Genomic DNA, 23,650 nt, shown 5'->3' with positions numbered 1-23,650 from the left:
GTCTTCTCTTCTCCATTCGCCATTATTAGCTTTTCTCTGCATTCCACATTTTATATTTGCATGTTTGTATCCTGCCTATATAGTACTCATACTTATTTATCATGTATCTTAGGAAAAAGGTGCTCGATTTCTACCAGCGAGCCTGTTTGTCTGGATACTGCTCTGCTTTTTCCTACAAGCCGATGCACTATTCACTGTCCCCTCAACTACATGGAAAGTGCATAGAGATGCACCATGCTCCTGGTCACAGCGCCATTCCAGTATCATGTGATCTAGGTGGAACTGTGCCATTGAAACCTTCTGGACGTCATGACAGCTGGAGTTCTGATGGTGAGCAAGTAACTAGTATTGAACATACTGCACAGCATACTATACCATTTTTATCTTTTTCTCCTTTTTAATCACTTCAATACAGGACACTTTTACCCCCATCTTGCCCAGGCAAATTTTCATCTTTCAACACTGTGACACTTTGAATGACAATTGTGCGTTCATGCAACCCATAAGAAAAATGATCAAATAGTGCTTTCTTTTGGTGGTATTTAATTACCACTGGGTTTTTTCTTTGCTAAATAGGTGTAAAAAGACCGAATTTTTTTTAACAAAAACTATTTTTTCTTAGTGTCTGTTATAAAGTTTTGCAAGTAATATTTCTTCATAAATTTAGGTCAAAATGTATTCTGTTACATTTTTTTGTGAAAATAGCCCAAATCGTGTATATTATTTAGTCTGTAGGAAAGTTATACAGTCCACAAACTATGGTTTATACAGTGCATGTGGGAAGTATTCACAGCTCTTCACTTTTTCCACATTTTGTTGTTGGAACCTTATTCCAAAATGGATTAAATTCAATATTTTCCTCAAAATTCTACAAGCAGTACTCCATAATGATAACGTGAAAGAAATTTGTTTGAAATCTTTGCAAATTTATTAAAATAAAAATGACAGCCTTTGCGCTATACTTTGAAGCACCTTTGGCACCAATTACAGCCTCAAGTCACTTTGAGTATGATGCTACAAGCCTAGCACACCTATTTTTGGGCATTTTCTCCCATTCTTCTTTGCAGGTCCTCTTAAGATCAATCAGGTTGGATGGGGAATGTCGTTGCACAGCCATTTTCAGATCTCTCCAGAGATGTTCCATTGGTTTCAAATCTGGGCTCTGGCTGGGCCACTGAAGGACGTTCACAGAGTTGTCCCATAGCCACTCTGTTATTTTGGCTGTGTGCTTAGGGTTTTTGTCCTGTTGGAAGATGAACCTTTGCCCCAGTAAGAGGTCCCGAGCGCTCAGGAGCAGGTTTTCTTCAAGGATGTCACTGTACACTCCTGCATTCATCTTTCCCTCGATCCACACTAGTCTCCCAGTTACTGCTTCTGAAAAACATCCTCGCAGAATGATGCTGCCACCACCATTCTTCACTGTAGGGATGGTATCGGCCAGGTGATGAGCGGTGTCTAGTTTCCTCCAGACTTGCCATTCAGGCCAAAGAGTTCAATCTTTGTTTCATCAGACCAGATAATTTTGTTTCTCATGTTCTGAGAGTCCTTCAGGTGCCTTTTGGCAAACTCTAGGTGGGCTGTCATGTGCCTTTTACTGAGGAGTGGCTTACGTCGGGCCACTTTACCTTACAGGCCTGATTGTTGGAGTGCTGCAGAGATGGTTGTTCTTCTGGAAAGTTCTCCTCTCTCCACAGAGAAACGCTGGAGCTCTGTCAGAGTGACTATTGGGTTCTTGGTAACCTCCCTGACTAAGGTCCTTCTCCCTCGATCTCTCAACTTACCCGAGTGGTCCGCTCTAAGAAGAGTCCTGCTTACATAGTTACATAGTAGATGAAGTTGAAAAAAGACACAAGTCCATCAATTCCAACCTATGTGTGTGATTGTCAGTATCACATTGTATATCCTTGTATGTTGCGGTTGTTCAAGTGCTTATCTAATAGTTTTTTGAAACTATCGATGCTCCCCTCTGAGACCACTGCCCGTGGAAGGAAATCCCACATCCTTGCCACTCTTACAGTAAAGAACCCTCTACTTAGTTTTCTTCTAAATTTTATGAATGGCCACGTGTCTTGTTAAACTCCCTTTTGCGAAAAAGTTTTATCCCTATTGTAGGTTCACCAGTACGGTATTTATAAATTTAAATCATATCTCCTCTTAGGCATCTCTTCTCCAAAATAAGTTCAGTGCTCGCAACCTTTCCCCATAACTAATATCCTCCAGTCCCTTTATTAGCTTAGTTGCCCTTCTTGGTACTCGCTCCATTTCCAGTACATTCTTCCTGAGGACTGGTACTCTGAACTGGACAGCTTACTCTGTGTGACCAGACCAGTCTTGGAAGAGCGGGAGAATTATCATTTTATCCCTGTTGATCCCCCTTTTAATGCGTGCCAATATTCTGTTTGCTTTGTTAGCAGCAGCTTGGCATTGCATGCCATTGCTGAGCCTATCGTTTACTACGAGGACCCCCAGGTCCTTTTCCATCTTAGATTCCCCAAAAGGTTCTCCCCTCAGTGTATAGATTGCATTCATATTTTTCCACCCAAATGCATTATTTTACATTTTTCTACATTAAACGTAATTTGTCATGTAGTTGCCCACCCCATTAATTTGTTCAAATCTTTTTGCAAGGTTTCCACATCCTGCGGAGAACTTATTGCCCTACTTATCTAAGTATCATCCGCAAATACAGAGATTGAACTGTTTACTAGACATGTGCATTCGTTTTCGTCCGAATGCATTTTCGTCCGAATTTCAGCTATTTTCGTTTTTGTTTTGACAAACGATAACGAAAGCACAAAATCCGAAAAACGAAAGATCCGACATAAATAAATGCTTTATTTTCGTTTTCATTGTTACAACAGTTCGATATAGAATAGGAGATTCGACATGACTCTGACAACAATCTGTGTCTATAGAACCTGTGTTCGAATGTGCCTAACCTTACCTCTATTAGTCCAAGATTATATAGAGAAAATATTCGACAGAGAAAAAAGATTTGACAGAGAGAAAAGATTCTGCAAGATACTGTCCTAAAAAGTGTTTGGGGACCCGGGTCCTGCCCCAGGGGACATGGATCAATGCAAAAAAAAGTTTTAAAAACGGCCGTTTTTTCGGGAGCAGTGATTTTAATAATGATTAAAGTGAAACAATAAAAGTGTAATATTCCTTTAAATTTCGTAGGGGGGGGTTGTCTATAGTATGCCTGTGAAGGGGCGCATGTTTCCCGTGCTTAGAATTGTCCCTGCACAAAGTGTCATTTATGCAGGAAAAAAAGTCCTTTAAAATCACTCGCAGCTATTATGAATTGTCGGCTCCCGTAATACAGAGAACACTCATTGAAAGTCATTGATAAAAAAAAAAAAAAATAAATATAAAAAAAAAGCGTGGGGGTCCCCCAAATTCAATTACCAGGCCCTTCAGGTCTGGTATGGATATTAAGGGGAACCCTGCCTCAAATTTAAGAAAAAATTTGACGTGGGGTTCCCCCTAAATATCCATAACCAGACCCTTCAGGTCTGGTATGGATATTAAGGGGAACCCCGCGTCAAATTAAAAAAAAAATTGACGTGGGGTTCCCCCTAAAAATCCATACCAGACCCTTTATCCGAGCACGCAACCTGGCAGGCCGCAGGAAAAGAGGGGGGGACGAGAGAGCGGCCCCCCCTCCCTCCTGAACCGTACCAGGCCACATGCCCTCAACATTGGGAGGATGCTTTGGGGGTCTGTGACCCCTCAAAGCACCTTGTCCCCATGTTGATGAAGACAAGGGCCTCATCCCCACAACCCTGGCCGGTGGTTGTGGAGGTCTGCGGGCGGGGGGCTTATCAGAATCTGGAAGCCCCCTTTAAGAAGGGGACCCCCAGATCCCGCCCCCCCCCCCTGTTTGAAATGGTAAGGGGGTACAAAAGTACCCCTACCATTTCACAAAGAAAGTGTAAAAAATGGTTAAATAAAACAAACACACTTTTGAAAAATTCCTTTATTAAAAATAAAAAAATAAAAAAAAGATTCCAGCGGCGGTAATCGACTCTTGCTATCCAGCGACGGATGGTCATCTCTCCAGCGATGTCTCATCTCATCCAGCGCAGCGAATCCATCCTTCTTCTGTCTCCGTGTAGGAGACACTGCAGGCATTCCGGCGGCTGACGTTTCTTATATGCGGAGGGCAGGGCCACCCGTCACCTGACCCCGCCCCCCTCTGACGCAAGGGGAAACCCGGGGTTCCCTGTGACGTATGGGTGACCCCGCACCCCTCTGATGTAACACAGGCAGGTTTCCGTTACATCAGAGGGGGGCGGGGTCACCTATACGTCACGGGGAACCGTTTTTAAAACTTTTTTTTGCATTGATCCATGTCCCCTGGGGCAGGACCCAGGTCCCCAAACACTTTTTAGGACAGTAACTTGCAAATTAGCCTTTAAAATGAGCACTTTAGATTTTGAACGTTGGAGTCCCATAGACTTTAATAGGGTTCTAAAGTATGCTATATACTAGCTCCGTCGAATCTTCTTTATACATTCGACAGACACCATAAGCCTTCAAAGACAGATTCGACCGTGATTCATGTGGATTTTCGGACGAATGCAATTTTTGAACGAAAAACGAAATAAATAAAAACGAATTTCGGGAGTAACTAAATAAATTAAGTTTTCAGACGAAAACGAAATTCCGAAACGAAATATTTTACTCTGCACATGTCTACTGTTTACCCCATCCTTCAGGTCGTTTATGAAGAATATAAATAGGATTGGTCCCAGCACAGAACCCTGGGGACCCCACTACCTGTCTCTGACCATTCAGAGTATTCCCTATTTATCACCACCCTCTGAACTCGCCCTTGTAGCCAGTTTTCAATCCATGTACTCACCCTACAGTCCATGTCAATGGACCTTACTTTGTATATTAAATGTTTATGGGGAACTGTGTCAAATGCTTTTGCGATATCCAGATGCGCCACATCTACGGGCCTTCCTTTATCTAGATGGCAACTCACCTCCTCATAGAAGGTTAATAGATTGGTTTGGCAAGAATTATTCTTCATGAATCCATGCTGATTACTGCTAATGATACGTTCCCGTTACTAAAATAAACCCCTCCCATACAGGAAGTACTTCCGTTTTGTGCCAGTGTAACGGCATATTGGGCGACCCGATCAGTTTGCTACGGAAGTGACGTTCCGTCGCCGCCATCTTCCTATGCCCCACACTCATCCATAGTAAGGATAGACTATGAAGGGGGAAAGCGGACATGTTACACCCACCGGAGTTTTGCATTGCATTGTCTGACTGCTTAGATGTTGAATTTTCAAAGCAGTAAACTTCTGCCAGATTAGCAAACCTCTGAGATCAGCAGGCTTGCTGCTGCTTTTCAAATTCAATTCAATTCAAATTCAGATGGAGTTCTAAGTCCTGTATTTCACTATATTAACTGACTTTACTGTTATAAATACGTGTAAAATGCAAAACTCCAGTTGGTGTAACAGGATGTCTGCTTTCCCCCTTCTCAGTGTATCCTTATGTATCCTTACTATGGAGGCGTGTGGGGTGTAGCAAGATGGCATCGCCGAAAATGTCGTTACACCTGCAAGGTGGATGGCACAGTTTTGAGCTCTCTGAGCTCCAGGTCTCTAGTCCCACAAACGGTTCTTAAATTAATCAAGGGATTGACCGATCAGATCCATTTGACACAGGGTTTATATGCTTAGATAAATGGTACCCAAGCCTCACAAAGAAGACTCAAGATCCTGCGAGGTTTTGTCTGTAATGCGGCCTTCCCTGCAAAGTGGAATCCTGGAGACTACAGCGCTATGGCATTCCTACCGGGTGGTTTACAGGTCCAAGGGAGTAGACCTTAAACAGGAAAAGGGTACCCAGCCATTGAAGGTCCTCAAGTGACAACCCACCATGAAGGGTGAAGATTGGGCTCTTCGTTTCTAAGCTGCCCTGCGCCTGGACGGGTAAGTGAAACCCATTTATTATTATTGGAGTGTCCCAGTGAGTGTAACAATCGGTCAAGCTAGCTAGAGGCTGAACACCACGACCATACGGGGGAGTTTTTGGGCTAGCTGTGGGTGTTTGCAAAGGGGAAAATCGTGGGTGCGTGTTATACGCCGACCTGTCACGATTTCCTTGCAAATTTTAGGCTCAGGGGGGCTTCCGGCCGCCTTCAGTCCTTCTCGGCGGGCGAAAACCGCGGAGAGCGGCCGAAAACCGCAGAGTAAGGCCGAGAGCGGCTGAAAGCCTCCGAGTAAGGCCGAGAGCGGCCGAAAGCCTCCGAGTAAGGCCCAGAGCAGCCGAAAGCCTCCGAGTAAGGCCCAGAGCGGCCGAAAGCCTCCGAGTAAGGCCAAGAGCGGCCGAAAGCCTCTGAGTAAGGCCGAGAGCGGCCGAAGGCCGCCAAGAACTTCCGGGTGCCGCCGAGATACAAAGGACATCTCGGCAGCGCCATTTTTAAAAACAAAAGCTGAGGGGACAACGATGCACAAGGCTGCAATGACGGACAGGCTGCATGACAAGGCTGCAATGACGGACAGGCTGCATGACAAGGCTGCAAATGACACTGACAAGGCTTCAGATAGACACTGATAAGGCTGCATTGATGGGCATTTAAATGTAATGTTTTTTTCCTTAAATTTCCCTCCTAAACTTGGGGTGCGTGTTATACGCCGCTAAATACGGTATATGTCCTTGGGACTTGAACACGGTGCTGTCCGTGTTACAGAAACAACGATTTGAGCCCATCAAGGAAATTCCATTAGACTTGCTGTCATGCAAGCTAGCCTTGCTGATGGCCATCACCTCGGCTAGAAGGGTGTCAGAAATGGTGGCCCTTTTGTGCAGGGAACCATACTTGATCCTTCACCACGACAGGGTTGGGTTATGACCTTTGCCAAAAGTGTTGTCAGACTTTCATTTAAATTAGGACATTGTTTTGCCTTCTTTTTTCTCTCAGCCTCGTTCAGCGAAATAGAGACGACTGCATTCTTTGGACGTTGTCTGGGCAGTCAAGTTTTATTTGTCTAGATCTGCGGAGATCCGAGGATCAGACTCAATTTTTGTTTTACCCAAAGGACCCAAGAAGAGGCAGACAGCTTCCAAAGCTTCTATTGCCAATTGGGTCCATCAATTGGTTAATTAGGCCTATGGTCTGAAACGTAAAGCTCCTCCCTTTAGGGTGAGAGCTCATTCTACCAGGGGTGTAGGAACCTCCTGGGCTTTTCGCCATCAGGTATCTGTGGCTCAGACTTGTAAGGCTGCCATCTGGTCTTCAGTGCATACGTTAACAAAATTTTATCAAGTGGATGTTCGAGCAGCTGAGGATTTGGCTTTCGGCCGCAGTGTACTGCGGGCTGCCGTATAAGGTCTGATAGCTGCTGTTTGGCAGGGTGTCTCCCTCCCCTCAAGGCTATTGCTCTGGGATGTCCCAGCAGATAATAAATATTAGCCTAACTCTGTGTCCCATGATGTATGAAAAAGAAAATAGGATTTTTTCATCATACTTACCTGTAAAATCCTTTTCTTTGAGTACATCATGGGACACAGAAGTCCCTCCCCTCTTTTTGAGGATTCAGTTCTTGCTACAAAACTGAAGTACTTCTTGTATAGGAGGAGTTATATAGGGGATCACTTCCTGTCTAAAGACCTTTTGTTCTACCAGTAACCATTCACCTGGAGATGAAGTATTACCCAGCAGGTAATGAATATTAGCCTAACTCTGGGTCCCATGATGTACTCAAAGAAAAGGATTTTACAGGTATGACGAAACAATACTATTTTTACATTGTCATTATGAGGTATTGTTTGTAGAATTTTGTGGAAAATAATAAATTTAATCCATTTTGGAATAAGACTGTAACATAACAAAATGTGGAAAAAGTGAAGTGCTGTGAATACTTTCCGGATGCACTGTATATCTGAAAATTGATCAATCCAGATGTACTGATGGCCTAATTTCTTGAGGCCCAAAAATGCCAGACAGTCCAAGGTATTTAGTAAGAGGCATGGGGAGTTTTTTGAAGTAGTATTTTTTTGTTACAATTATTGATGACTGGTGACAGTATGTAAAAAAAAAAAAAATTATAACTTTTTTCAATTTTATTTTTTTTTGTCTTTTTTATTACATTTTTTGTCTTTTTTTTTATTATTTATTTTTTTATGATTTTTCTCAAACGTTTCTGATGTCCATACTGGTTCTGCATTGGTGATTTCAAAAAGCTAGTGGTTCAGCATTATAGTCATGTGTCTTATATGTTCTGAATAAAATATAACGATGGCAGCTTCAATATTAGCAGGAGAAAAAGTTTACTTAAAGACAGACCATGGCCTTTCTGGCAGTTTGTGTTTACAGGTTTAAATCAATATTTTTTGCTAGAAAATTAGTTCCAACCCCCAAACATATTTTATATATATATATATATATAATATTATTTTTTTGTAGAGACCCTAGGGAATAAAATGGCGATTGTTCCAATTATATTTTTGGAAAAAATACACTTTAATTAAAATAAAAACAAAACACAATATATGAGAAGTTCAGAAAGAGTCCACTTGTGTAATGTGTCTTCAATCAATATATCAAGTGACGATGTGATCCCTTCACCATTGAGCAAGTTGAACTCTCACCTCAACAAGTGGACCCCTGATAATTCAGATAGGTCAAAAACGCATGTTCCCATCAAGGGTAGATCATAAGGTTACAGCAGACCAAGCGGAAGCATTTCCAGGTAAGGTTCTCCTCCGTATCATCAGATCAATGTGATATCATATATGAAAAAGAACAGGCAAATCTAGTGCTCTCCGTTGATGCCAATTTATTAAACAAATAAATAAAAGACAAATACCACTCACATTTGAAAGCACTGATCTCCAGTGCTGAGTGCAAAGATAAAAGGTACCATGCATGGATCAGTGTGTCAGCTGGCGGATGACGTCACGACGCAGGTCACGTGGTCCGTACGCGTTGCGTCCCAGAGAGTAGGCGGGACTTCATCAGCGGTCCGTACGCGTTGCGTCCCAGAGAGTAGGCGAGACTTCATCAGCGGTGACCTGCGTCGTGACGTCATCCGCCAGCTGACACACTGATCCATGCATGGTACCTTTTATCTTTGCACTCAGCACTGGAGATCAGTGCTTTCAAATGTGAGTGGTATTTGTCTTTTATTTATTTGTTTAATAAATTGGCATCAACGGAGAGCACTAGATTAGCCTGTTCTTTTTCATATATGATATCACATTGATCTGATGATACGGAGGAGAACCTTACCTGGAAATGCTTCCGCTTGGTCTGCTGTAACCTTATGATCTACCCTTGATGGGAACATGCGTTTTTGACCTATCCGAATTATCAGGGGTCCACTTGTTGAGGTGAGAGTTCAACTTGCTCAATGGTGAAGGGATCACATCGTCACTTGATATATTGATTGAAGACACATTACACAAGTGGACTCTTTCTGAACTTCTCTTATTATTCACTATATGGACTTTTTATTTTTCACTTTATGATATTTATTGTATTATTTTGTATTTGCGCTGTACTGATATTTTTTGATTTTGAGATGTGGGATTTGGTAATTTGACCTACAGTATTCTAGCTGCATTTGTATATATTTTTTCACTGTATTTGTTGTGTTTTTAGCGCTGGTTGATTTTTCACTTTATAAAACACAATATATACCCCAATTTTTTTGTAAAATATGAAAGTTGATGTTTCACAGAGTAAATAGATATCTAACATGTCATGCTTTAAAATTGAGCACTCTGATTGAATGGCAACAAACTACGGTACTTAAAAATCTTCTTTGTGTCCTCCTGTATTATTTTCTGTCTATTTCAACACAGAAGGCATTGGAGAGTTCACAGAGGATTTCACCCAGGCACTCAGTGGACAGATCTTCATGGGGATGGTCTCCTCACAGTACCAGGCTCGTCTGGATATTGTGCGTCTTATTGATGGTTTAGTGAATGCATGTATCCGATTTGTTTACTTTTCCATGGAAGATGAGCTTAGAAGTAAGGTAAGAAAGGAAGTCTTGTATTTTCCCTTTTTAATGTTACATAAGGGATTTACAGAATCCCCAAGGAAGAGGGCTACAGTTTTATATTTTGCAATTAATTTGTTCCGAATTCATTTTTCGATGAAATTCGACAAATTCATTATTGTGGAAATATTCGAATGAAAGAAAACTTGTTTAACAAATTTTTCCAAAAATGTGAAAATGAAAATCCGAAAATTCAAAAGAATAAAAATCTGAAAATTCGAAATAACTAACCAATAATAACTATTACGAACTATTAAATTATAGTTATTGGAATTTCCTTTAAAATTTTGACTATTAGTGAACGTAACGAATACGAATTTATCTGAAGTTATGAATTCGAAATAACGAATGCTGCATCTAAAAGAATAGAACCTAACAAATTAATAATAATAATAAAACTTTTTAATATTTATTGTTATCAATTTGTTACGTTCATAAATAGAGAAATTTGAAAGGAAATTCCAATGCCTATAATTTAATAGTTAATATTAGTTATTATTTTGGATTTCCAAATTTTCAAATTTCCGAAATTTCTAATTTATGAATTTTCTAATTTACGAATACCGCATCTAAACAATTGGAACATGGCAATTCAAATTTTTCCGAAGTTACGAATTTATTCTAAATAGCAAATTTAGATCATAACAAATGACTCGGGGGGGCGAACAAAAAAAAAATTAATGAAAAGAAAATCACGTTTTTCGGCAGTGCGCATGTCTTCAAAAAAAAAGAATAAAAAAAAAAAAAGGGGGTGTCTGTCATCACCATTTTAACCTACATTTAAATATAAGGGGTTGCCCTCTAGTAAGTGAAATCTAAGTGAAAAAAGGCACTAATCACATATTGCCACCTTCAAAAGATAATTGGCTATAGCAAGCAATGCCAAACATTCGGAATCGGTAATCCTAACAGTTGGTGGTACTTAAAACCATTCTTTTTCTTTTTTACTACTCTTATTTCTTGATATATGTGGACCTAGAGATATTATAGCTCTTGTTGATTATCCTTAGCAGCACTGCTACATTGATAAACCATTCAAGAGTGCTAGAACTATGAATTTGAAACATATACTGTATGATAATAAAGCATAGAATATATTAGACATACTGCCCTTTGCAATGAACCAATTGAAAAGCTGTAAAAGTCAAGTAACTTGTGTGGACTTGTGTCACACTGAGGCACGTTACAGGCGCTATATCGCTACAACGAGCGACTGTAAAGTGCCTCTCCTGTCACTCCAGGTGCTGCTTGTGGCGCAGCAGAATATTACAGGCAGAATTGTGTGCACCCGTGGGGCTACCGTTCCTCTTCTGCGGTCTATGCCGCTAGCAAAGGCTGCTACTGCTTCCCAAACTCCATCCTATCCCCTCCCCCAATGCCTTTCCACACAGGGAATCATGTGTAAGACACTGGGCGGTCCTAGCAACCAATCACTAGCTTGTTAATTTGAAGTGTTAACTCCGGCAGCTCCCGCCCTCCATCCCGTATTGTGCTGCCTCTTGCTTTCTGCTCTGCTGTACACACACAGTGAGGTAGCGGAGTGCTACCTACACAGTAAAGGGGCCAGAGGACACTAATATGGGGGCTAAGAAAACTGCTATGGGAAGGGCAGAGCACACTACAGTATGGTGGTGGGGGGGGCAGAGGTTACTACTGTGGGGGGGCGACCTGTTAGGATGATGTGAAGAGGAGGCAGAATATACTACTATGGGGAGGAGGGTGATTTGAAGGGGGGCAGAGGACACTACTGTGACACACTGTTCTTCATGCCGTCTTTTTATTGGAAGCTTGGTAGTTTTTTTAACCACTTAAATACAAGGCACTTTCACCCCTTTCGTGCCCAGGCCAATTTTCAGCGCTGTCACAGTTTGGCAATTTTGCAGTCATGCCACACTGTCATTCCACCCAAATTTCATTTTATCATTTATTTTCACACAAATAAAGCTTACATTTCTTTTGGTGGTATTTACTCACCACTGGGTTTTTTTTTTATTTTTTGCTAAATAAACAAAGACAGAAAGTTTTGGAAAAAAAAAAACCCGCATTTTTCTTTATTTCTGTTATAACAATTTGCAAAAAAATCCTTCTTCATAAATTTAGGCCAAATTGTATTCTGCTACATTTTCTTTGGTGAAAATAACCCAGATCAGATTACTTTATTTTTTATATCAGATTATAAAGTCTGTAGGAATGTTATACAGTCCACAAACTATGGTGTGTGTGTATGTATATGTATATGTGTGTGTGTATGTGTATATATATATATATATATATATATATATATATATATATATATATATATATATATATATATATATTATGAAAATCGATAAGTACTGATGACCTATCTCATTTCTTGAGGCCCTACTTACCCACCGTCAGTGGTACAGTATCGTCATATCACTGGTGTGGCGGAGATCAGCAACACTGACTGGGCACAGTTTGTAAAAAAAAAAAAAAATTAAATAAAACTGTTTAATATTTTTTTTTATTACGTTTTGATCAGGGCGGTGCAGTGTTACCACAGCAACACTACTCTGGGGAGATGATCTAAAAAAAATTTCCTCACATTACGATTGCTTAACCACTTGCCGCCTGCCATATAGCAAAATGACAGAGGTTTCTTACCACATGCTCAGCTGTGACCAATCACAGCTGATCATCGCGTGAACCAGGAAGTGCTGTAAATGTCTTTCCTCAGTTCACGCTGACAGGGAGAGCCAATCAGGTGGTCTATGCTGATAATCAATGTGCTGTAATCAATGAGCCCCCATCAAAAGGTGCCCATCACCTGCCAGCCTGTCCCCCATCGAAACGCTTGTCAGTGACCATAAAAGTGCCACTCAGTAATGCCTGTCAGTAGCTCCTCATCAGTGCTGCCCTTCCAGTGCCGCCTATCCGTGCCCATCAGTTTTCATTTTCAAAATTGTCTTTTTCCATTTATAGCGCAAAAATTAAAACCGCAGGAGTGATCAAATACCACCAAAAGAAAGCTCTATTTGTGGGAATAAAATTTAACAAATTTAGTTTGGGCACAGTGTTGCGTGTCCGTGCAATTGTCACTCAAAGTGCAACAGCGCTGATAGCTAAAAATTGTCCTGGGCAAGAAAAGTGGAAAGTGCCTGGTATTGAAGTGGTTAAAACAGTGAATATCACTGTTATAAGTAACTTTTTTTTTTATGACATCCATTCATTCAGTGTGTACTATCATGCTTAGTTGTGATTTGCCACAGCTAATCACATGATACAGATGGGCTGTAAATGGCCCTGTCTGTACCATGTGATTACCGTGACCAATCACAGAGATCAACACAATAGTACACAATGAATGGAGTCCATTCATTGTGTACAATTGCCATGTAATCTACTGTGATTGGTCACAGCGATTACATAGTAACGGCAGCGGCCCAGTACACTTATCCTCTTTGTCTGGTAGACACAGCAGATGACAGAGTATGTCGGAGCCCGATCCTGGGAGGACATCCTATGATGTATGGAGTGTCACTAACAGAGCAGGGGCATTAACAGGCAGGCAACCTTTCAGGGGTTGAGATCTACCTAGACAACATGGAGGAAACTACGATCTCCATGGGAGGGCATTTGTTGTGTCGAGCAGCACCCTTTTTAAATGATTCCTGCCCAGCCAACTGTAAAACTTCAGTTAAAAAGGGTGCTGCCTAACACCACAAACCCCCACATCTGGGGTTCTTTGATTTCCTCCATGTAGATCTCAACCTCTGAAAGGTTGCCTGCCCATTAATGCCCCTGATCTGTCATTCTGGGAGGATGTCATAGGCTGTCCTCCCAGAATCGGTCTAAATTATGCGGCATGTTCATCAATGCCAGGAGCCTGGCGGAAAAGATGGGTGAACTAGAGAAACTGTTGAACGAGGAGGCTTTTGATCTTGTGGGAATTTCAGAGACCTGGTTCAACAGCTCTCATGATTGGCTGGCAACCATTCAAGGGTATTCCCTTTATCACAGGGATAGAGAGGGTAAAAAAGGAGGAGGGGGGGGGGGGGTTATGCCTATATATCAAGAATAATGTGCAAGTGAATGTGAGAGATGATATTACTAAGGGAGCAGGTGGAATACTTATGGGTATAGCTCCAAAGGGATAAAGCTAAGGGGCAAATAATACTGGGAGTATGCTATATGCATTTCCTAACCTGAGGAAAGAGGGGGAGATGGACAAGGATGTGAAGTGTTATCATAATAGGGGATTTTAATTATCCAGACATAGACTGGGCGGAGGGAACCAAGCTTTTGTCTAAGGCTTGCCAGTTCCTAAATGTCTCGCAGGACAATTTCATGGGTCAGATGATAGATGCAACTAGAAACAAGGCATTACTAGATCTACTGATTACCAACAATACATACCTGATCACGGTGGAAATACGGGGCAATTTAGGAAATGATCACAGGTCAATTGTGATTAATATTCAGTATAAATCACATATATAGTAAACACAAGGGAGACGCAAAGACACTGAATTTCAATAGAGACAACTTTCCTAAACTACGAACCTTGCTAGAAGATATAAATTCGGATAAGATCTTAGAAACAAAGAACACGGAGGAGAGATGGGTTTGCTTATTAAATAAGGGCATTAGCCAGTGCATCCCATTGGGAAATACATTTAAAAGAGCGATCAAAAGTCCAGGATGGCTTAACTCTAATGTAAAAATGCACATAAAAGCAAAGGAGAAGGCCTTCAAAAAATACAAGGCTGAGGGATCATCATCCGCATTCAGACTTTACAAAGAATGCAACAAGATATGTAAGGGTGCAATTGGTGCAGCTAAGATGGAACACGAAAGACACATGGCGGAGGAGCGTGAAAAAAAATCCCAAGAATTTCTTTAAGTATATAGACAGTAAAAAGGGAGGACAGACCATATTGGCCCCATAAAGAATGAGGAAGGACATCTGGTTGCGAAGGTATTGAAAAAAATTGGTTTTAGTAGATGATGGGCTCAGCAATGGCATGCAATGCCAAGCTTCTGCTAACAAAGCAAACAGAATATTGACATGCATTAAAAAGGTGATTAACTCCCAGAGATAAAGCAATAATTCTCCCACTCTACAAGACTTTGGTCCAGCTTAACCTGGAGTGTGCTGTCCAGTTCTGGTCACCAGTCCTCAGGAAGGATGTACTGGAAATGAAGCGAGTACACAGAAGGGGCAACAAAGCTAATAAAAGGTCTGGATATTCGTTATTAAGAAGGGTTACAAGCACTGAACTTATTCTCTCTGGAGAAGAGACGCTTGAGAGGGGATATGATTTCAATTTACATATACCATACTGGTGACTCCACAATAGGGATAAAACCTTTTCGCGGAAGGGAGTTTAATAGGACATGTGGCCACTCACTAAAATTAGAAGAAAAGAGGTTTAATCTTAAACTGCGTAGAGGGTTCTTTACTGTAAAAGTGGCAAGGATGTGGAATTCCGTTCCACAGGCGGTGGTTTCAACGGGGGGCATCGATAGCTTCAAAAAACTATTAGATAAGCACCTGAACAACCGCAACATACAGGGATATACACTGTAATATTGACAAATAACCACACACATAGGTTGGCCTTGTGTCTATTTTAACCTACTATGTTACTGTGTAACTATGTTGTCCAGGTAGATCTCAACCTTTGACAGGTTGCCTGCCCCTGTTCTAGAGTTTATAGCTATCCGTTTCAAGGAAGTTCAAGTGGGTATTGGATACATTTAGATATTAACTTGAAACGCCCTTTCTGTTTAATTTTGTTCCAACTGTGTCTACTCAGGTCTTTTCTGAGAAAATGGGCCTAGAAACTGGATGGAACTGTCACATCTCTCTAACTCCAAACGGTGATGGGCCAGGATCTGTGGTACCACCATCCAGCCCCAGTAATGCTGGATCTCTGCGAGATGACCTACATCAAGGTGAGCAAAAATATCAGAACAATTGTAGCATGGTTCTTTCAAAATGTTCTCCATCCTGTTATCCCACTTTTGTTTTTGGACAGTATTGAATAGTTGTCCACACAAATAACTTGTTTCTTCATAACACTTCTAGGTTCTCGAGAAGATGCAGAGGGCTTATTACTGATGGATGATGAGGGTCATTCAGATATGATTAGTTTTCAGCCTACAGATAGTGATGTTCCTAGTTTTCTAGAGGATTCGAATCGTGTAAGAAAACTTTTTTTATTTATTTTTTATAAAAAAAATTTACCTTGACTAAGCTACAATGTGAATAGCTGTTTACGATTTAGTGGTGCTTTTTAACCATTTTTTTTTTATTACCTAACCATAGGCAAAACTTCCTCGTGGTATCCATCAAGTAAGACCTCATCTGCAGAACATTGATAATGTTCCTTTGTTGGTACCGCTGTTTACAGACTGTACACCAGAAAGTGGGTAAAGCAAAAAAGGCTGTAATAGATGGACTTGGTTTGTTGAAATGTTCCTTTGGTAATATTTCTTTGTTCCCCAGCTATGTGCGATATGATCCAGATCATGCAGGAGTATGGGGAGGTGACCTGCTGTATGGGAAGTTCTGCAAACGTCAGAAACAGTGGCTTATTCTTACAGAGTGATATCAGGTCAGCAGCATTCTTTACTGTTACTCCCTATCTTTGTCTGCCTTTCAATATGGCTTGTCATATTAATGGATCAAAACCACTAATGATTGCATATCACTTTGAGGACTTACCAGTATCGAGATGCCACCATCAAAATAAGATGTTAAGATTTGGTATGCAGTGACCCTTTATTGACACAACGTAATAAAAATAAACAAAAGGTAGCGAGGTATTGCATGGTAATCCAAAGGCTGATAACAATTGTTTACCTCAACCCTCAAATTTTCTACTCGCGTTTTACAATGGTTGGTGAGGAGCTGAGCTGCCTGGGAGTGGGGGGCAAGCACCGACGGCGGGTGGGGTTGATCAGGAGTTGTTCTCCCAGTGATCAGCATGGAGGAAGAGGAAAGCCACGGGATCCCAGAGTGTCAATAGCCTGCTGTAACCGCTACATTACAATTGCCTCCGCTCTGCTCGCTGTCACACACAGCCCGCCCTCCTGACCCACGTCTGATAGAACACCTGCCCAATGCTGGGAATGCGTTCTGTCTACAACAGGCGCAGGTCAAGAGGGCGGGGCTCTGTGTGACAGCGAGCAGAGGCAATTGTAATGTAAGCTATTACAATGGTGGGCACAACGAGGCTGCATTCATGGGCACTGGTGAGGCTGTGCTAAGGGGGGCACTAATAAGGTGGTTAATATTTATTTTTGTAACTTAATTCTGCATAAAATAGTGTAATTTCATGAGATAATTTGAGGGCATGTTTAGGGACAGGCGGGGTAGGGGTTGAGTGGGGGCAACTGGTGGCAAGTAACCCTTGAGTCCTGGCTAGTAGCTCAGGACTTGAAATTTTGAGCTAGTAAAAATTGTCCATTGGTTGCCTTGGGTTACCATACATCATTTTTCTTTTCAGAAGCCAGCATGAATGTTTTTTGTACAGATGTAAGTATATCAGGAAAGCAAACACTTAATGGCACTAGGGCTCCACTTCTGAGGTTCCGCCCTTGTTAGGGATAGTGAGTATTATTTGGATGGGCTTGGTATTCAGTTTGTCTGTGTATCTTTTAAATTACCATATTACAAGATACCAGTCTTCTGCATACAAAAGATATGCTGTTTTTTTCATTTGAGACAGAAATGTGCTTATTTAGTATGGGTATAGGACTACCTGTAAACAGGTATATATTATCGATTTTGTCTCTTCTTCAAAGTTTCTCAAGCTTTAGGAAAAAGTAATTAAGCAGAATTTCAGCTGCGATAAAATATTGAACATCTTCTGCCCACGCCTATTTGCTTTGTGTGTCCAGTGCTCCCTGGTGGCCTCATGATGTGCAGTGGAGATATTAGGCATGCCACTCGAATTCACCCCCCAGGTTGCATATGATGATCCAACCTATATGCAGGTGTGGTCATTACCACTTGGGGGGTGAGCTTTTGTGTCTTGCTTGCAGATATTTTTTTGCTAAATGTATTTTGTGCGGTCCATGAGCAGATTTTTTTTATCAGCATGACAGTCAATTGTTTAAACTAGAGTTACAGCTTTCCTATTACTTTAAATAGTTTCAGTCAAACTGGCCCAATAAAACGATTTCCATTACATAATGATGCAACCAATGTGTGCGCTGTAAAATTCTGTTTTAGTTGCATACAGTTAGTTCTGCTGTGTTCCAGAATTGATGGAAAGGTGGGTGGATAACTTTACAATTTTCACCTTAGCCAATGAGAGGAAGCCTTGTATTCATTGCACTCAGTCCGACTCTTTTTTTTTTTTTTTTTTATTTCTGACATCAGAGAAGAATTCACTTGTACTGCTCCCCGAAATACCACGGCGCTTACGGTATGTAGCTGATGCTACAACAGTATGTTTACGCACACAGTGGCTGCATCTATGACTACATCTATGACTACAAACTTATTAAAATCCCCTTGTGACAATACTGATTGGCCGAGTTGAGAAGTGGGGGACGGGCAGTGGGGTTGTACTGTTTCCTCCGGATTTACCCAAAACTGCCATTTTGTGTCTTGATGTACAGTAGTGTGTTAAATTGCCCTCAAGCTTCTCTTAACGTCTCGCTTATGAAATTTCCACACATAATATTGTGATATTGGATTCTCCACTTTATGAAAAGTGCTTGAGAGCAGCATGGTACCATGGTGACTTTGTAATACCTGCAGCTGCTGGATGGCACAAGGAATTCTGCTCGAGTGGTCACGCCATAGTAATTCCCAGCAAAAAACTGAATATGGATTAGCTTGCCAGCAATTACCCACATCTGAAATGGCAGTTTTGGGTACGGTCCGTTTTTTGGACTCTTCTCTCAATTTCATTGACATAGGACATTTTTATTGCCGATTTCTCGATTGTATTCTCCTGAAACTTTGCCATGCCTTTCTTCTGTTTATTGTTCTAATTCAAACCCAAATTTGTCCTGCACCTCACCTAGCATTTCCCTGGACCCACTGTTCCCCTCTCGCTGTTCATGGGAGACGTTTGGGTACGTGAGTGGCCCTCTGAGGACCAACACTTTAGAGGATCTGTCTCCACTGCATCTCTCTTCAGCACTAACCAGCTTGGCCTGCTCCATGTCCTTCAGAAAGGAGGACAGCATCAGCATCATCCGTCTTATTGAACATGTAAGTAAATGCATAAGCAGGGTTTATAGCCTGCATCTCCCAATTTTATTACCTTTCTTGTGAAGACATTTAAAATGCCTGAGAATATTGTTCCTTAAACACTCCCAGAAGAGGAGAGAGCTATGGCAGGAGGGAGGGGACTTTGCTGGGAAATTGACTCTTTCTGAAGAAGGGAAAATTTTCTAGTAAGCTCAGAAGCACATCGGAAACAAACAAATAGCTCTGCATGTTCTTCCATCAAAGCAGCCCAAAAATCAGAGGATGTTCCATAAAACCCAGCTGTCATGAATGCCTGGCATGAAAGGCAGTAACCCATTCAACCCGTTAAGAATATTGTAAGTATCCTTACAATACTGTAGCACCACACATGACAGATCTGTGGCAGAAAGGCGTTGGGTCAGGGGGTTCTGTGACCCCTTGGTTTGCAAGTTCTCTCTGTGTTCCTGATACTGTGGCCTGTGGGTAACACTTTTTGATAATGCTTCACTGTATACTGTTTATACAGTGGCTTATGGTGACTTTCACTCATGGCCACCAACCCTCCTGCTATGCAGTGGGGTGTGAGTAACCGCTGCTGATGATATCTCACTAGTGTTGTACAGCAGCCTATGGTGACTTATTCACACACAGTTATTAACCCCTCCTACTCTGCAGTGGGTCTGTAATTAATCCTTATTGGTAATGCATAATTAGATAACGTTGGTATGGCGTCCTATGGTGCTTTGTCACACGCAGCCTTTTACTATCCTACTTTGCTGGTGTTTGTGTGTATCCCTTGTTAGTAATGGATCACAGTTTCTGTTTGTATGGTGGCATGTGGTGACCTAGTCACACACTACCATTAACACCTACAGCTCTGCAGTGAGGCTGTGAGTAAACCTAGTTGGTATTGTTTCATTGTCTATTCTATTGTCCAGTGGCCTGTAGTGATTGATGACATTTAACTCTGCTTGCTTTGTAGTTGATCTCTGAGTATACCTTGCTGGTATTGCCTTATTTGCACATGGTTGCTGGGCTATGGTGGCCTAGTCACAATGGCCATTACCTTTCAGTTGCCTGTCCGGTGCACCCTTTGTGTGTACAGTTTCACTTGCAATACTATTTTTGTGTTTCAGCTGAGGGTGCTTCATCAACAGCCATGGGTGATCCAGTATCACTCAATCCTTGATCCTTCCTGCTCTGCAGCTGGATCATGAGTCTACCTTGTTTTAATTTTATACACACACACACACACACACACACACACACACACACACACACACACACACACACACACACACACACACACACACACTGGCTATTTCTGTTTGCATTGCATTTTGTCATGTGGGCCAACTCTGATTTGTGTAAATCACAATCATTCTGCTTCTCTCTATCCGCCTGAGTCTAATTTGGAAACATTGCACTGGTTATAAAACAAGTGTAAACAACATTATTTGCAAGGTGTAATCACTGGTGCTATATAAATAATGTAATAACAGTGGGATCACATGACGTGAAGGGTAAACTATTAACAGTTCATCAATCTGTACGAAAGTCCACTAGTATGGAAAAAGAGTGACCAATCTTCTCATGTAGACCTTGAGTCAAGGTAACAAGGAGACAAACCACGACAATCTATTTGTCTGTAGAAGTATCTGAGGATGCGACACTCTGAAGATATAAGATGGATACTCTTACCAGAACAGTTAGACCCGCATGCCCTACGACAATGGGTCTAAAGAGCTTGTAATCCCAAAGGATTATACTCCAACTTCTGATGGGAAGGGTCACGGTATGGAATCCTCTTATAGGCGTCCTCGATCCCACATGGAAATAGGTGGGCCCCGATAGTTACCAACCAGTGATTCCCACGCTCGAGGGCGACGATACCTCAGGAAACCAATTTATCCCAATTCCAATTTCAAGGGTTCATACAGATGGCATATAACAAGAAAAAAGAAAAAAAAAAAAACGAATGGGATAAGAAAAAAGCAATATGGTTACTTGCACCCCATATTGCTTTTTTCTTATCCCATTTGTCTTTTTTGTGATCACTTTCTATATTTGTATAATACGTATTTTTTATTAAAACCAATCGTTTTTTTTAACCTACACCATCCGGAGCTCTTTTTTCTTTTTTTCTTGTTATATGCCATCTGGGATTACAAGCTCTTTAGACCCATTGTCATAGGGCATGCAACTGTTCTGGTAAGAGTATCCATCTTATATCTTCAGAGTGTCGCATCCTCAGATACTTCTACAGACAAATAGATTGTCGTGGTTTGTCTCCTTGTTACCTTGACTCAAGGTCTACATGAGAAGATTGGTCACTCTTTTTCCATACTAGTGGACTTTCGTACAGATCGATGAACTGTTAATAGTTTACCCTTCAGGATTCACGTCATGTGATCCCACTGTTATAACATTATTTATGCACTGCTGTATTTATATAGCACCAGTGATTGCACCTTGCACATAATGTCGTTTACACTTGTTTTATAATCAGTGCAAAGCTTCCCCTTTTTAAAGACGGGTCACTCATACTCGCTTAAAATTTACTTTTAGGGTTCTTTGAGTTTATTTTTTAGCGCTAAATTTATATTTTTTTTCACATTTATTATAACTTTGTATGTTTGAGTGTTAGCTGCTAGTTTTATCTAAGTAGCGCAGTGTTTTGCCCTTTTTTTGTAATTTGGAAACACAGGTCCGTCATTAATTCCTCCATATGGGGAACCTTCCAGCCTCTGTGGAACTTGTGTAATGCCTACTGCATGTCCCGATTTTCCTGGCAATTCTGCACTTCCTGCATCTTTGCTGGAGGTTTTCTGCTCTTTTCTAAATGTGGCTCTTCCTTGAGCATGTCCGCTGCTCCTGGTATCTTCCCCAAGGCACTAGCACGTGTTCTTACTCTGTAGGATATTGGATGACATTCTTCTGAAATCATACTTGGCTCAGTCACAGCTCCATTCGACTATGCAAATCTTGGATCCAAATCTCCTGAACTCAGCGTTGGAATCATCCCATCTCTTCAAGTATCTAAGCCTAAATCTCAGCCCTGTTCAGGTTTTGTTTTCCCCTGGGCAACCTCCAGGCTTTTGTTTTCCATGTTCAGAATCTGCAGTCGGGAGCAGATGAGTTTTGGGTCAGGGATCAGACTTGCACTGGAGCTTGGAGCTGAACAAGTACAACATCCCCTCCACTCATCAGCTTCTAGGGCTGGTAAGAAGTTCTGAATTCCTTCCTCCTTGGCCATTGGAGGAACTTTTCTTCCAATCAACATTTCAGAGCTCAGGGTATTTTGGTTATCCCTTCAGTGCTGGACCTCTCATCTGCAAGGTTATCTGACATGGATTCCATTGGACTATGCCATGCTGATGACTTGTATCACCCACCGGGTAGTAATCTGTTGTCTTGCAAATTACAGAGAAGCACATCTGCTAATGGACTGGGTGGGAATCTGGCTTCAACCCTTACTGTTATGCTTCTCCCTGGCGTGAAAACTTGTTAGGTGGACTTTTAGTGGTCCATACCTAGACTTTGGCGCTAAACCCTATCAGTGATGTGATGAGTTAACTTATCATCAAAACCTGGTGTTTATTTTTTATATAGAAAGAAAAAACTGTTGGTGATAACGTGCAGAGATTTCCTAAAACAATTTTATCCAAAGAAAATTGTGTGTGATTAATGTGGAGTCAACATTCATGTTCCATTATAATTAAAACCAAAATGGGTATTAAATTATCATATACGTATCAACCTACTATGGGTGGGTACTAAAAACATGTAAATATTCATTTAAGTATGCAAAATGGTGGAAATATTGTTAGTATTCAACAATGTGCTAGTTCAGAACAGACTGTGCAAACATGTGCAAAAAATGTGCAAAAAAGCAACTAAAGGTCAGAACAACCAGGGATCAGAAATAATTCAACCAAAAAATCGCATGAAGACGCAAAATGTGCAAATAAACAACAACTAAGGATCAGAACAACCAGGGGTCTGAAATATTTTCAACCAATAATCGCATGAAGACGCATCTATGTCCAATGTAAGTCCAAAGTTAATATTTGGCTTAGTAATATTGCCTCTTCAGATTATTGTTGTAATTGGTGCATAAAGTCAATAGGGAATATTTGATTCACTCGTGCAAATAGTGCGGGTTTTCAATTAGAGAACTTCATCTCCGGTGCGCCACTCAGTGCTATAGTATGTGAATGCTCTCACCAGAGTTCATGCCCCTGTGGGGCTGGATGGACCTTCACAATGTAAGCCACTGTGTCGATCTCTGGCTGCTGCTGGTGCACTGGGTGAAGCTTCGTTATTCCGTCCGTATGGTATCCAACGTTAATTATATAAGGAAAGACATATCCATAGTGTAATACATTCTTAACCAAATCGTTCGTTTATTAATATTAAGAACTACTCACATTTTACAT

At 41.2% G+C, this 23,650-nt stretch overlaps 1 protein-coding gene across 2 annotated transcripts in view; it reads left to right on the top strand.

Moving 5' to 3' along the window:
• TMEM94 (transmembrane protein 94) overlaps positions 1-23,650 on the top strand; it is a 177,251-nt gene that overhangs the window by 113,316 nt on the left and 40,285 nt on the right. The window contains exons 18-24 of one of the 2 annotated variants that reach the window (XM_077459611.1): positions 113-330; positions 9,837-10,009; positions 15,817-15,955; positions 16,089-16,204; positions 16,329-16,428; positions 16,509-16,617; positions 19,043-19,232. In XM_077459611.1, the coding sequence (XP_077315737.1) occupies positions 113-330; positions 9,837-10,009; positions 15,817-15,955; positions 16,089-16,204; positions 16,329-16,428; positions 16,509-16,617; positions 19,043-19,232 (1,045 nt within the window). Of the gene's footprint in view, positions 1-112; positions 331-9,833; positions 10,010-15,816; positions 15,956-16,088; positions 16,205-16,328; positions 16,429-16,508; positions 16,618-19,042; positions 19,233-23,650 lie in introns of both variants that reach the window. The other variant, XM_077459610.1, reaches the window with a different exon arrangement.

The sequence above is a fragment of the Lithobates pipiens genome, unplaced genomic scaffold (assembly GCF_037356315.1).
Source record: "Lithobates pipiens isolate NorthernLeopardFrog02 unplaced genomic scaffold, aLitPip1_a1.2 Scaffold_28, whole genome shotgun sequence".
NCBI lineage: Eukaryota > Metazoa > Chordata > Amphibia > Anura > Ranidae > Lithobates > Lithobates pipiens.
The sequence above is the reverse complement of the archived record's forward strand: the minus strand, read 5'-3'. Positions and strand labels throughout refer to the sequence as shown.